The sequence below is a fragment of the Rhagoletis pomonella genome, unplaced genomic scaffold (assembly GCF_013731165.1).
Source record: "Rhagoletis pomonella isolate Grant_MI unplaced genomic scaffold, Rhpom_1.0 Rhpom_scaffold_00006, whole genome shotgun sequence".
Lineage (NCBI taxonomy): Eukaryota > Metazoa > Arthropoda > Insecta > Diptera > Tephritidae > Rhagoletis > Rhagoletis pomonella.
Window position 1 is genome coordinate 3,746,675 of NW_023458560.1, and position 16,599 is coordinate 3,763,273.

The window sequence follows — 16,599 nt, forward strand, 5'->3', positions numbered from 1 at the left end:
GGATCGGCTGAGTTCACCTCAGCCTTTGACAAAACCCACCTCATAAAAGAAATGATTATTTTAATATTAAATTCGCGATTTTTTGCAAAGTAAGAGGATTATTGCAAAATAAAGTATAGGGAAACAAATATTCTCTCGACCTCTACCAAAGTACGTAACTATCTTGGTTATCCGAAAGAAAAGGTTTTTAAGTGGCCCAGTTGACGTATTTTGATCAAATTTTAATTGGATAATTGTTTATTTTTATTTTTCATCAGTCACTGCTTTACGAAACAATTAATATCTCAGGCCCTATATGGAGACACCCTTTAAAAGTTTGTCAGTTAAATCTTTGATATATGCATATATGTAAAACTTCTATATTGGCAGTAAGCTAACTTATCAATGTGTATAGCTAAGCTGACCAACCGTCCTCCTTTGAGGAGGATTGTCCTCCTCAAACGTGATTTGTCCTCCTCCAAAATATTGTCCTTCTCCGTCCTCCTTTTGAGCAAAAATGCCCTCCTTGTCCTCCTTTTCAAGTTTTATAGCAGTCATGAAATTTTCAAAAAATTTCGTTAAGAATATTATTATTTCCTAATTGGACACAATCATTAGAAAAAGGTTTTAATGTCTTAAATTGTGTTTTATAGTAATCACCATTTTAACACTTTCATAGTCAACTTAAAATGCATTTTGTGGCAAAAACAGAGCTTTAACGTTAAATTGAGGAGAACATGATTTTAAAATGGTTAAATAAGGTTCTAAGTTTTGTTTTGCTGTTGAAGTAGCAAACGCAGTAGTACCCAGGTTTGGTCCCCACCTCAAAACTTTTTTTTTAATTTTTCACTTAATCATTTCAAGTAACTAAATCAAATCTTTTATAGTTTAATTTTACTTTAAAAGGTCACAACAACTATAATTACATAAACAAAATTTAAATAATAATTTTTAAAAGAACAAAAAAAGATGTAAAAAATGTTTCCTGGCAGTGGGATCCGAACCCATGACTTCCCGGCTTGCTAAATCCGCAATTCTGCTGCGTGAACTAATTGAAGTACTCATATCTCTTTATATTGCCGAGTAAATTTTTTTCCTTCATATGGATAAGTCTGTTCTTTCTCATCTTAACAAAAAACTGTTTCAAAGATGTCTGTGATTGACACTACTTAAAAATCTATTCTAAACTTTAAATTTTATTTTAACAAGAATGAGTTTAACAGCGTAAACTCCTTTTAGCCTTAATCAATAATAAAAAATCGTGGTACAAAGCTCAATAAAAAAATATTGAAAGTAAAATGGTAATAAGCCACAATAACATTGACAAATACATAGTTTAGGAAGAGTCTGCCTGAAACTATACAAAAAAGCAAATAAGCAAATGGATGTATAGAATTGACAACAACAACCACGCTGTGGAGTTTAAATAGCGACAAATCAGCTGCACTTGACAGTAGTTGGTTGAATAAGGAAAAATGAATTAGCAACAAGAGTTTACGGGATGTATATAATTCAGTGGTCAACGCTTCTGACTTTGAACCTCGATTGCGCAGGTTCGATCCCTGCTGAAGTCTAGAAAAAAGAAGCCTGATGAGGAGATGTGGTGATCTCCGAAATAGCTGCTTTAACTTCTACCGCTTAGACTAGCGAATTTATGGCCTTAAAATTACCTATTTACTGAGAAGGAAATTCTCCTATTTGGAAAGATTTTTATTTCAATTTTAAAAGGTTTCGGTGGGCATTTGAAATGCTTTATGTAAATAACATGTAAAAAAAATTATTTTCATTAAAAATGGTATAACTTTTGAACCCTTAATTAAAGTTATAAAAAAAGGGATCAACGTTTTTTGTAGGCATATTCTGGAAGGGCATTAAATTCTCTAAAAAATTACCCTGAAGTTAGTTGTCTTAGAGACGATTAAGAGTATTAAACATGTTAATGATATAGAAATAGTCAAAACTTGTTAATATGTGGCGGTGTCATAATTATGCAACGCAGTGTACTACACTGAGGGAAAAAAATATTAAAATCAAATAAAAACGTAATTAATCTTACTATAAACGTCAACGAAAGTACTGTATATTGGTAAATATTCAATTCCATTACGAGCATAGTTGATTTGGCATTAAATATGAAATAACTCGAATCGAATATGACATTTTTGAAACTCAATATAATACGGCCATATTTTATTTTACTATATAATATTTGAGAGAGATTTGAATACGAAAATTTTGTTTTCAATTAGATGATATTCAAATCCTTATCAAATATAAAATATTAAAATTCACTACATTCATATTTGATAGTGTTTTGAATATTTATATAGTATAATTAAATGTGAAAATAATAAAATTTTCTTTGTTAAAATATTTTTTTTTTATGGGTTTGGAAAGCATTTTATTGAATATAAATATGCATGCATTTACATTAACGCTCTTACGAACTAAGCTTAAAGGTTATTATATCTTATAAAAGTTCTCCCGCCGATTACAGAATGCAAATGCATCGGGCGTGTAGTAAAGTCTTTAATGTTTATTAATGTTATTTCATTTTAAGCAGAGCCAACTTCGTATGAGCAAAAGTGTTTATTAAATGGTTTTACTTGTATAGCTTTTGATAATATGTAAATATTATCATCGCAATATAATATTAATAATATTTTGAATAACTTAAAATTACTATTCAAAATACCTACATATGAATCCTTTTTATATTTTAAGTTACCATACAATATATATTTGGGCACACATACATTTTCAAAATCAATTTTAAGATTTCCTGTTATTATATATTTGCAAAAATCTTTTTCTTTCAAATTGTCTTTATAAAAATGTTCATCTATATCAAATAAAGTTGGTAAACCGATTGAATATTTTTGCAAAATTGAAGAAAATTTATAGCTTGTTTTCAGTGCAATTGTTTTTGTGCAATTAAGGCGAGATGTTACGTTTTGAAAATAAATTTTACTTTCTTTATGCTTAGCTTCAAACCTCATAGACCAATTGTACCTTAATAAGCCTAGCATTTCAATCGTTCTCGGGTAATGAAGCATAAAATGATGCTTGGGTTTAAGGCCTCCATAAAGTTTAAAATACAGCCTGTGGTGCTTTTTTATTAATCTTTCTAAACTTTTTATATCATCCTCTGTCAATTCCATTTTGTACAATAAATCCAATATATTTACAAGATAGATTAATAGAGTCCAGTATTAATTGTTCATTGGAATAAGATCACCTAACATTAATGGCAAAAAATTTATAAAGCAATACACTTCAGTGGCGGTCATTTTTAAATTACAGTCAAGTAAATGTTGTTATGGTAATATAAATGTTTCCGACCTCTAGCTCTCCATTCGGAAAAAGATTTTTATACCCGAGCGCACTTGTGCACAAGGGTATATTAATTTTGTTCACATAACGGTTGTTTGTAACAGCCAAAACGAATCGAGATAGATATAGACAAATGTATACATAAATGATCAGGATGAAAAAAGAAATCGATTAAGCCATGTCTGTCTGTCCGTCCGTCTGTCCGTCTGTCCGTCTGTCCGTCTGTCCGTCTGTCCGTGTACACGATAACTCGAGCAAAAATTGAGATATCTCAACGAAATTTGGTATTTAGGTTTCCCTTAATCCAAGGTAGGTTGGTATTGAAAATGGGCGAAATCGGATTTTAACCACGCCCACTTCCCATATAACGGTAATTTCCAGAAATACGAAAACTGCGATATTTTAGTAACTACTGAAGATAATTCACTCAAAATTGATATTTACAATAATTTTTAGACGAAAAATAAGAATATTATAAATTTTTGGAAAATGGGCGTAGCCACGCCCACTTATGGTTACATGTGTATATCTTGGTAACCGCTGCACCAATTTCTTCCAAACTTGGCACAGTTGTTGGCCTTCGCATAACATACCAAATTGCCGAAAATTTTTAAAATCGCTCAATAACCACGCCTACTTCCCATATAACGGTAATTTTCAGAAATACGAAAACTGCAATATTTTAGTAACTACTGGAGATTATTCACTCAAAATTGATATTTATAATAAGTTTTAGACGAAAAATAAGAGTATTATAAATTTTTGGAAAATGGGCGTAGCCACGCCCACTTATGGTTACATGTGTATATCTTGGTAACCGCTACACCAATTTCTTCCAAACTTGGCACAGTTGTTGGCCTTGGTACAGCATAAAAAACCGCCGAAACTTTTTAAAATCGGACAATAACCACGCCCACATCCCAAATAACGGTAATTTAGAGAAATACAAAATCTTCGATAAATCATTAAATATTGAAGCTAATTTTTTCAAAATTGATGCTTGCAACAATTCTTTACCAAGAAATACGTTTATGGTAAAATTTTGGAAAATGGGAGTGGCACCGCCCACTTATGATCACATATAAGTATATCGGTAACCGTTCTACCAATTTGTACCAAACTCGTTATGGTTATTGTACTTGCCACGTGTAAGCAAAACGTTGAAAATTATTGAAATCGGACTAATATAACGGCCGATTCTCATATAACGGTAAATTTAAGAAATGCTTGAAACTTCAATATTTCGAAATTGAAGGATGCTAATTTACTCAAAATTGTTACAACTCGGCTTACCATCTAGCGGAAGGTTTCGGAAGGGTGAAAAAACATATATTTAATACTTGCGCCGGGTATTTAATGTTCGGCTCCGCCCGAACTTAGCCTTTCTTACTTGTTTCTGTTGTTAATAATGTTAAGAGAGAGTAATTTCTCTTCTATTAATGAGAACAAAATCTTTGTAACATCGTATTTGCAAACCCCTTCGAGCAAGTCATGCATTATGTCACAACAACAATTATCTAAAACATGATAATGGTCGAGTCTATTAAAAATACACTCCTCCGAAACACCTGAAATAATGCCTTCAAATATATCGGCTGCATAACTTTCTTTTGTCCTAATAGCCTTTTCCACGAAATCATGTTTAGTTTCCTCTTTCGATCTTCTACATGCCCTACAAAATCTGTGCGCACTAAATGACTTAGAAAATCCTAATACCCCATTAAGAGCAAGATTATCTCCAGGTACTGCTGTGAACAAAAACTTTACAGTTTTGTTTTGTATGAAAATACCCTTCTCTAACAGAACTAGTTCATTTAGTAAGCTATTAAATGCTAACTCATTTCCATATTTCTTTAAATTTTGCGTAGCTATAGCAGCATGAAATATAAAGTCAAGCTTTGAACTTAAATATTGAGGGAATGTTGGAAAATTATTGTAGCAGCCACAGATGTAAAAAGTGTGCGTTCCTAGCGCATTATTTACTTGGAAATCGTCGAAATATATATTGTATGGTATTACTATTTCATTTGAAACACAAGAAAGTACTGCTTTTTTAAAAACTGTGCCACTTACAATATTACAAATGTTCTTGTTATTAAACAATTGCATAGAATTTGCAACTACAATATCTAATACGCCATTTAATTCAAAAAAAGATTTAAATTGAAATGATAATGGCATAATTTCAATAGTTCGCTTTTTTCTGACAATGTTGGAATACCTTTTGCAATATTTTCTGCTATTACGTTTTCAATAATAATAGTCTTAGGACCCTGATACATATTTGTTTTACTTAAGTGTTTAATAATAAGATATTCTGATGGTATGTTTTCAAAGGCATTGCTGCAAACATTAGAAAGAAGTTCTAACTCTGAAGTTAGGATCTGCCTTGTTAAACTCTCTCTTTTTACAACGTTGTTTAAACATTCTGAAACAATTTGAAAAGATTTTGCGATTCATTTTGTACAAATAGTACATCTTTTCTAGACATAGAACTTTTTGAATACAATTTTAATGAAAATTACAATAAATTGTTCGGGAGCTTCGAAACCAATGTATTGTAATCTTCATTTGAAACTCTATATCCTTCATGTACTTGTACACTTAAATTTTCAATAGCACATGGCTGGGTTAATTTTTTCTGTATTACTTCATTTTCTGAGCTTTCAGTTATATTTTTACAAATCTCAAATTTTTCATTCATACATTTTTGCAAATGGTTTTTGAAATTACCGAACGATGCAAATAATTGCTTACAATTACCAAAAGTACAAATCTTTGTATGACTTTGCTTAAGAGAGTGATATGATTTTAAATGTGCTATATAACAGCAGGTTGTTTGAAACATTTTTTACATAAAAAGCAAATCATATTGAAATATATAAATATTATTTATTTTTAAGGTAATTTACAAGCGACAGCAGAGCAGGTGTTTTAATATCTGACGTTGTTTCGATCTCAAAGAAATATCTCTGAATAAAGGTCCAAGCGTTGGCAGCAACTGCGGGATACTTTAGATTTAAAACTTGAAATATTTTAAAAGTACAATCCAGACATTCAATAAAAGAGTCAAACTTGTAAATGATTTTATCAATATAAGCAAAAAAGGCTTTAGGTGATAAATATGTTCCCTCCATTATTATAAAAGGTTGAACTGTAAATGAATTCATATAACATTTGTCAACATACTTTTGAATTTCTTCATAAACATTGCCTATAGTTTCTACTTTGATAATAAAGAACTCTTGCGCGTCCAATATTGTAGCTTTTGCTTTTGATGCTCCTGACGTGTTGTGGAATCTAGCGGTTGGAGGTAGAATTGAATGTATTAGCGTTGTTAGCACACAATTTTCAGCGTCTAAACAAGGAAAAAAATACATGTTTACTAAAATTTTTTAAATTGTTATTTCAATATATTAGGTCTTATGAATAAAAACCACGCAATTGCTTTTCTTTAAAATTATTTGAATAAATCGAGTAAAAGGTCTGATATTTTAAGAAAAATCAATCGCTTGGTTTTTATTCTTAAGGCACATTATTTTCCGCTTCTAACACCTCTTAAATTTGACATACAGGCAACCACAAAAGTCTAAGCACAGAGGATTTTTTACAATGTATGCAAAGCTTTTTGATAATTTTTTTTAATTTCAATAGATGTTCAATTTTCTAATCAGTTTTGTATATAAAATTTTAGTATAATAAATTTCACTAAATTTTCCTTAATTTTGCACAAGGTTTAGAAATTTAATTTTTATGTTTTTTTGTATATGAACTATATCTTTCCAAAAATTTATCGGAAACAAATTAAAATAAAAACCTTTGCATACTTTGCAATGCATTGTGAAAAATTCTACGAGCCTAGACTTAAGTAGTTTACTGTATGCATACAAAATTACCTATTTGTTTCACACCACTTAAGTCTTTCAAAAGGGATTTGCAGGCGGCGTTGGCAATATTTAAGTAGTAATATTCTCGAATATTCTGTTTAAAAGCACTCCATTTAGTTTTTATACCCGAGCGCACTTGTGCACAAGGGTATTATAACTTTGTTCACATAACGGATGTTTGTAACAGGCAAAACGAATCGAGATAGATATAGACAAATGTATACATAAATGATCAGAATGAAAAGAGAAATCGATTAAGCGGTGACTGTCTGTCCGTCCGTCCGTCCGTCTGTGCACACGATAACTCGAGTAAAAATTGAGATATCCTAATGAAACTTGTTACGTGCACTTCTTTCGGGCGTAGGACGGATGGTATTTAAAATGGGCAAAATCGGACAATAACCACGCCTACCTCCCATATAACGATAATTTTCCGAAATACGAAAACTGCGATATTTTAGTAACTACTGAAGATTATTCACTCAAAATTGATATTTACAATCATTTTTAGACGAAAAATAAGAATATTATACATTTTTGGAAAATGGGCGTAGCCACGCCCAGTTATGGATACATGTGTATATCTTGGTAACCGCTGCACAAATTTCTTCCAAACTTGGCACAGTTGTTAGTCTCGCTACAGCATACCAAATGGCCGAAAATTTTTAAAATCGGACAATAACCACGCCTACCACCCATATAACGGTAATTTGGAGAAATAGGCTGCCTTCCAAAACGTATCAATACAATGTTTGGAAACTGTTATACTGCGGTTTTCAAACTGTTTGTATATGCAGAGTTGCGACACATTGCAACCTTATACATTGCATATTTTAAATATTCAATTTAGAAATGAACAATTTTTCTGAATTTTGCATTTTTAAAACACCAATGTTAACCAAAAACAAACGTAGCATCAACTTTGTTTCTGATGCGCTGATTGCTCTAGCGATGCGTTTCGATAACTTTTCGAATGCGTTTTGGAAAAGTGTACATTGTCAACATTCTGTAGTTCGACGTTATGGGACATTATACTTTGTACGTATGCAAAGCAATTGACGTTTTGGAAGTCAGCCATACGAAATCTTCGATAAATCAATAAATATTAAAGCTAATTTACTCAAAATTGATGCTTGCAACAATTCTTTACCAAGATATACGTTTATGATAAAATTTTGGAAAATGGGTGTGGCACCGCCCACTTATGATCACATATATGTATCTCGGTAACCGTTCTACCAATTTGTACCAAACTCCGTATGATTATTGTGCTTGCCCCATAGAAGCAAAACGTTGAAAATTATTGGAATCAGATTCAAATTACGACCACCTTTCATATAATGGCAAATTTCAGAAATGCTTGAAACTTCAATATTTCGAAATTTAAGGACGCTAATTTACTCAAAATTTATACACAGCGGCTTACCATGTGGCGGTACCTGCGACGGGTATTTAATGTTCGGCTCCGCCCGTACTTAGACTTTCTTACTTGTTAATAAATGTTCTTTGTTAGGATGCAACCGCTTGAAGTCGGAGTTTATCTGTATACAAAAAAAAAAAGTTTATATATACATGGAAGTAAATGAGTGATATGCAAGAATTAACTGCGAGCCTTTTTAGTTCATACAAAAATTTTGAATTAACGTAACAGTGAAAAACGCGGGTGATATGTTCAATATAAAATTAGAGAACTTACCAGTTGGGGCCTCTGGCGTCTTTTAACTTTGGCCACTCCTTAATAAAATCGTAACTACTCAGAAGTGATAAATCGCGTTGTTGAATGTTATAAGATCTGTCCCATCTATCTAGAACCACTTCCCAATCCGATGATTCCCTTCGTAACTCCTCTTTTATACTAGCTTCAATCGATTCATCAAACTCAGTTGCTAGATCAGGAATTGAGGTATCCAAATTATCGCACCTATATTTAGTTGTTCCTTTTTTCTTCTTTACTTTGCGGTATTATTTATATATTTTGAAAATAATTTTCCAGCAGAATGTAATAATATTCTTAAATTAAAAAAGTTATTAGTATGTACCTAAATTAAACGTTTTGATAACATTTTTAATTATATCGAAAATTTTTTGCATTACCAAAGAACATTTTTCTTCGGGAAACAACACTTGTATGTCTTTTAAAAATTGCTCGAAGTTGACGGGCCTTAATTTTATATCATTTGCAACAACGTGTTCCACAACAGCGTTTATAATCCGATCGCGTTGGCTATTATTTAAATGTCCGTTGCACTCATAGTAATCATGAATGGTTCTACCAGCAGAACAGTCTCTTAGTATCCTCTTTAAAGACTAAAAACGAATTATTTAAATATTTTTCACTGATTACATATAATGTATGTATTTATAGTACACACCACATAATGGAATTCACATTGGTCATCATTGCTGTGTAGCATGTCAGCATCATAGGTCCGAATAAAGATGACGTACATAATTAACATCTTGCACTTGCTGTATGAATTTTTATTACGCTAACAATAGTGGTATCCACCAAAGTGAGCAAGTGGCCTGGCTGTTGTCAACGGTCGTTGCTTGATTTGGTGAATACAACTAATAATGCGCAAAATTTTCATAGGAGCGCAGGGTGATTAAAAGCAGCCTCGCAGAATTATTCCTGCGACGCAAAGCGCTTGTGGAAGCACGGAAGCTATTTGCGTATACTCATATATGTATATGTACATACATACATACATATGAGGGAATCAGCGCCATTGGTAAGCTGAGGAAAACTACTTCGAAATATATACACATATACTATATGTACATACATATATACATACCATCAGCGCAAATTGAAACCAACAATTTAGGGCTCGCGATTCAAATGTATTCCGGGCGTCCGGGCGTTTTTAAAAAATACTTTTACACGATTAATAAGAAGACAACAATTTGGTTTGGGCTCTCGAATCAGACTGAATTAAATTATTTATTCAATTTAACATGAAGCTTATATTCTAGTTACAATATTTGCTTACTAGTTACTTTTGGCACATGAATTTAATAAAACTGCTTGCTAATCAATTTGTTCCATGTGAACAAAATAAAACTGCTTGCTAATCAATATGTTCCCCAATTTACTAATTCTCGGAAATTTGGTGTCTTTTTGATTTTCAATTTCTCTTTTTGTGTACAACTTTTGCAATATGCCGGAAATGGTTTTATGTTTCAACTTTGCTTCAAGAATTCTTCATACTTATCAATTTCACCGTCAGGTGTTTTTGTGTAGCTGTTAATATATATAACTCGCGCGCAGCGTTAGGAGAGTTGATGTGATTCCCTGATATGTATGAACATAGTAAATGCGCACATAAATATGGGCTTGTTCGAGTTGCAATCACAAGCGCAGTGTTGCGCGAATTATTAAAGTATCACGTTCTGTGTGAATCTCTAGCAATGTATTATCAGTTGGGCAGTTGCAACAATGTTGCCATTTTTCATCAGTACAATAGTAATGTCGCTTTTATTACGTGCCTCGAACGGGCCCTATGTATGCATACTTGTACTTTTATGCACAAAGGGATGCAATTCTATCGCTTACATGCATTATTTTCATTAACAAAATACACTAGCACTTTCAATAACAATGTTTTTGTAAAAAATCTACATTACATACCTGCTTATTTCGCCAAGAAAAAAGCTTTTCGCGGAATTCGGCTCTTATTCCCACTTTTCTTACAGCGTCGGCGATATCTCCTTCGCTCAAAAAAAGGTAAATGGCGAAATTCAATGCCAGCCTCTAGAACAATCAATATTACATGTTTTTATAATAAATATTTTATACAAATTTCTTCTACTTACCAGTGAGTTTTTCCAGCAGTTCATCCAAGTCAAAACTATGCAAAATGTCTTTTAATTTTTCAGACATTCTTCTAGATCAAGCACAAGCTGCTACAAAATCATAACGGTATAAATGAATTACGCACAAACAAAACGATTGTTCGAACTACAAAACCAGTGTTCGGAGGACTGTAACTCGATTTAGGAGTAAGTCTCTTCAAAAATGGGAGTAATAAAAAAATTTTCGTATAAGATTTGCATTTTTATTTTCGCTTTCATACGAATCAATAATTTTTAAATTTTACATCGGACAGATCTTATGAGCAAGTAATTTTTCTACTTAATTGCTCATGTACATGCTTCTAAAAAGCACTCTGAAACTTTTACTGAGTTGCAGGAAATACTAAATCACTTAAACTACTTTTCAATTGACGTAAAAACAAAAACGCGAACCAATGTAAGAATAATGTGTTGCATATTTATGTAGTTATGGGTATTTTATATAAAAGAGAATATGTATACATTTCAGATCTTAAAAAAAAAGCATAAGGCCCTGGACCTTTTCTGCTTTATTTAAACCTCTATCTAAATTTATTTTTTTAAACACTTAATTAATTGCAAAAAACGGGACCAATAGGCCCAGAATGTAAGTGAAAAAACGGCGCAGGTTTTAAGTCAGGAGGAGTAGATTTAAAAAATTAAAGAAACCGGAGTAAATCTCCATTAATCGGAGTGAAGTCCGAACGTGATGCCAACATCTTCTTCAGTGTTGCCATTTTAGCCGTTTTCCGGCTAGATTTAGCCGGTTGCGATAGCAAACAGCCGGAGAAATTTCAATTTAGCCGGCAGCCGATTTGTTTACCGTTAAAAAAAATTAGCCGTTTTTAGCCTATTTTGCTATATGCCTTATTTTCTTATTTTTTAAACAAACTTTTTTTTTGCTGAGAACTTATTTAAATACCAAAAACCGAAGGCCAACTTGAATTAAAGGAACCAACACTGAAATACGTCAAAATGAAAATAAAAGAGCACAAATTTCTATGTAAATCGAAACTCTCTGGGAAGACAATAGGTTTGTTCGTCGAAAATCTAGCTGTATATATCACTCGATATATCAAGTAGTAAGAAAAAATGCTCCCAAATCCTCTCTCAAGTAAAGAAACTTGCAAATTTCTACACGAACGCAAATTTGCAGGAATTTTCAAGTTTCCCGGCCACCTAGTGGAATTTAAAAAAAATCTTTCAGGAGGGGAAAAACAGGATCTACATGTATATTTTTTGTTAGTCCGACTTTCTTCAACAAACGTTTCAATTTCATTGTCGTAGTAACTGTCGGGTTTCCTATATCGACTCTGGTTGAGATTGTATTGCGATTACGAATACACTTTTTTTTAGCCGAGCACCTTTCAAAACATTGGAATTAACTAAATTAATTAAGTAACCAAGTATTTGCTTACATTTTTCATTTTAAAATCGCTCTAGTGCGTAAATTTTTAAATGTAACGAGCTTGTTTATTCAAATTATCGTCGACAAAAAAATCCAACCATGTGCCACAATCATATGTTTTTCCTAATTGCAAATTATTGCTGGACAATTTTTTTCTAGCTTGAATTTGCAACTTCTCTCCAAGAACTAGTCTTTCTACTTGTGATTTATTTAAACAAAACATGTGAAATTTAGCTGAAACAGTTTAGCCGTTTATAGCCGGTTTTTTTTGCCAATTTAGCCGGTTGGTTCAAAACGTTCTGGCAACACTGATCTTCTTGTTCTCTCTCCGCTCAACATACATATGAACATGCGCCGTTCGTGAGTTCAAGAGCATGTATGTACGAATGTGTTGTCCTCTATAGATCAAATATAAAGTAGTCGTTTTTACTATGCATTATTTCCCTCAGTGTATGGATAACTGGGCTATAAGCATCCCAAAATCAAAGCGAGACAACCTAGTACCGTTTGTGTGAATATATTGTGTACGTGAGTGCCGTTTTTGTGTATGTGTTGTGTACATGTTTTTTAAAGTCCAGCGCAAGTGTATTTGCTGCATTTCGTTCAATAAGTACTCCTTGCATTGTACTCTACTCCCAACACATTGTTACTCTTTTTCCGCATACATACACTGCTTGGCGTTGAGAGAGTAAATACTTGACGAACTTGCTATTACTCCACCAAAGTAGGTACTCTACTTTCTCTCATCGCGTACGAGAGATATTTGCTGCTGCCAAAAGGGAGTAGCAAATCTACTCTCTGTATACTTGTAGTACTGTAAGTAATTGCGTATTAAATTTCAATTCTGGTTGTTAGCCTACTAGTTGATATCGTTTGCGGCGCTGGTCATTGAAATTGAAAGAGTAAAAATAGAATATGGAAATTGACGATGTAAGGAAATGTTTACGGCCTTATTTATAAAAAATAACGTAGATTTAGACAGTTGTTTAATGTGACATTTTCATAAAACTTTTGTATTCAAGCAGCTTTTTAAATCTATGTAAAGAATGTACACGAAAAAAACTGGTCACAGTTAAAACGTTCTAAAACATAAATATATTAATGGAATTCAACGATATTTAAATATATTTACATCTAAACTTAGTTTTATTGAAATTCGTTAAAAAAGAGTTAATTCTCCTTGTAATAAGCAAACGATCGCAATTTTGACTTTATGTCCTTCATTAGCCCTTGCACAGAAGTTTCAGTGATTTCCTTGGAAACCAGCTGCCATTTATTTTTGAATTGTTGTGCGTTTTTTACAGCTTTGTGGGTCTTAAGAAGTTTGGATTTCATAACGGCCCAGTAGGTTTCGATCGGCCGATGCTCTGGACAATTAGGTGGATTCACCTCTTTTGCTACAAAATACACTTTGTTTCTATGTTACCATCCTAAAGCCATTTTTCCGTAATGACATATCGCGAGATCAGGCCAAAAAAGCACTGGATCTTTATGAAGCCGTATAAGAGGTAAAAGTCGCTTTTGCATACACTCCTTAACATAAATTTCTTGGTTAATTGTACCAGTGCTTACAAAAGGATCACTTTTGAAGCCGCATTGGCAAATTGCCTGCCAAATGAGAAACTTTTTGGGAAATTTGTCAAACTTTTTGTTTTTATATTTATCTGCAACATTGCCTCTTTTATTTTCAGTGTGAAATTCGCGGCCCCGGATTTGTTTAAAATCGGCTTTAACGTACGATTCGTCATCCATAACAATACAGCCAAATTTTTGTATGAGACTGTCGTACAATTTCCGAGCACGTTGTTTCGCCAACAAATTTTGCTTACCGTTGCGATTAGGTGCTGCATTCACTTTGTAAGAACGTAGTCCTGCTGTTTTGCATACTTTTTGTATATACGAAGACGACATGTTTAATTTTTTGCCGACATCTCTTACCGAAAGTCCAGGATTTTTCTTAAAAGCAGATAACACTTCCTTTGCCTTAATTTCGCAAGCAAATCCTTTTTTTCTGCCACTACCAGGGTTCCTTTTTAAAGATAAACATTCATTGCATTTTTTAAGCACATAAGTAACGGTAGACTTTGGAAATTGTAGCTTTTTTGCGATATCGTTATGGAACATGCTGGGATTTTCCAGCTTTTTGCGCTATATTAACTCGCGATCGATTTCTTTCTTGGTCATCGTTTCTACACTGATTTTTGTTACTAAAAAGAAATGATGCAGTAAGGTGGAAAATGCTTCCAGCTTTTTAAGTGTCTACTGATTTTTATTTTAATGTTATGATTAACCGAGCTATGCTTGGTTATGTGCGACCAGTTTTTTTCGTGTACATTCTTTATGTACTTATATTTTTATGAAAGTATTATTTCTCGTTTCCAATTTTCTATAAAACTCTTTGCAGTCATTAACGAACAAATAAGTTGTCAAAAACAACAAGAAATAAAATTATTAGTGGCAAATTTGAAAAGTGCCGACTTTCACATTCGATAGTTGGACATGGTAGCGACGAGATGTACGAGCATTTTTTTCTTAAGAGCTGCATACTGATTTAAGAAATTTTTTATAGAAACAAATTTATTTTCCATTTATTTTGCGTAATTTTATATGAATTTTGAGTTTTTCTTGAGAGTCTTTACTAATAAAAAAAATTTCGAAATGTGTACATATGTACATACATACGCAGCCATATAACTTGATTTCAAGAGAAACGGATTTTCATTGGGCACGTTCAGAAGGCGCAACAGCTCAGTAACTGGTGCGATTGCACCTTCTGAACGCGTTGTTGCGTACTTCTGATCAACTGAATAGTTGCGTGTAAGATGATCGTAATATTTTTCTGATCATTTGAGACAACATGTTGGTGTGTACCTTTGAGAGTTGAATTTGACAGCTAATGTATGAAGTCATTCAGAAGACGCATAATGATCACTAATTTTTTTTTAGCAACGGTTGCGCTCAACTGCTGCGCCTTCTGAACCTACCCATTGATAGCTTTTTTTTTATAACACTGTGCGACAGCTCAAATCGGTATTGAGTAAAACCAAATGCAAGAGATAGTTTTTGAATTTCATTGAGTTTTTCTTAATAAATACTAAAATTAGAGGTGTATGAATGGCGAAAGAAAAACTTTATCCGATTTTTTTAAATCGAAACTACATTTTTACATATGTACATATTTACATGCATACATAAATATATTTAATATGAAATTGAAATTTTCACATCAATTTGCGCTATCTTCAAACCCATGGTTTCAATTGTACGCATATCGTCAGGGTGTTCCCCACAACTTGGTTTTGCTGCAGTAAAGCGACAGAGCAAGTGACGAGAAAAAATATATGCGGACACTTATATATGTATCTACCCTGCAAAAATCGCGACTACTCCATGCATGCATGTAAAGAGTACTCCCGAAGGACCAAGAGGTACTCCAAAATTAACCACAATTCATATAAAAAATATGGTCCAATTAACATTGCGATGTCCTAGGGCAGGACCATATACTCCATCTCTGCATTACATGAGAGTAGCACAAAACTACTCCAACATACTCCAATGACATTGTTGTTATATTTTTTCATTTGTACACGCTTTTGTTCTTCACTTCACAGATGCTTTTTTTGAAATTAATAAAAACCAAAAACAAAAGTTAACAAGTAAGAAAGTTTAAGTTCGGGCGGAGCCGAACATTAAATACCCGGCGCAAATATTAAATATATGTTTTCCACCTTCCCGAAAGCTACCGCTACATCGTAATCCGGGGTTTATCAATTTTGAGTAAACCAGCGTCCTTAAATTTCGAAATATTGAAGTTTCAAGCATTTCTAAAATTTACCGTTATATGAAAAGCGGTAATTTTAGTCCGATTTCAATAATTTTGAACGCTTTGCTTTTGTGTGGCAAGCACAATAACCATACAGAGTTTGGTACAAATTGGTTGAACGGTTACCGAGATACATATATGTGATCATAAGTGGGCGGTGCCACGGCCATTTTCCAAAATTTTATCATAAACGTATTTCTTGGTAAAGAATTGTTGCAAGCATCAATTTAGAATAAATTAGCTTTAATATTTACTGCTTTATAGAAGATTTCGTATTTCTCTAAATTACCGTTATATGGAATGTGGGCGTGGTTATTGTCCGATTTTAAAAA

General features: G+C 32.8%; 1 protein-coding gene and 1 long non-coding RNA gene across 2 annotated transcripts; both read right to left on the bottom strand.

Annotated features, from left to right (window-relative positions):
- Nucleotides 1–4,860: 4,860 nt before the first annotated feature.
- Nucleotides 4,861–9,121, bottom strand: LOC118741599. The gene is made up of 3 exons (XR_004993297.1): nucleotides 8,896–9,121; nucleotides 8,626–8,740; nucleotides 4,861–6,670 (listed from the first exon to the last, which is right to left on the bottom strand). It is a non-coding gene; the product is annotated as an uncharacterized LOC118741599 (long non-coding RNA).
- Nucleotides 9,122–9,126: 5 nt separating this feature from the next.
- On the bottom strand, nucleotides 9,127–9,898 carry LOC118741531. Its single transcript, XM_036473530.1, has 3 exons — nucleotides 9,572–9,898; nucleotides 9,289–9,506; nucleotides 9,127–9,151 (listed from the first exon to the last, which is right to left on the bottom strand). Exons 1-3 carry the CDS (start codon nucleotides 9,656–9,658, stop codon nucleotides 9,127–9,129), a joined length of 330 nt encoding a protein of 109 aa, XP_036329423.1. The 5' UTR covers nucleotides 9,659–9,898.
- Between the last annotated feature and the right edge of the window lie 6,701 nt (nucleotides 9,899–16,599).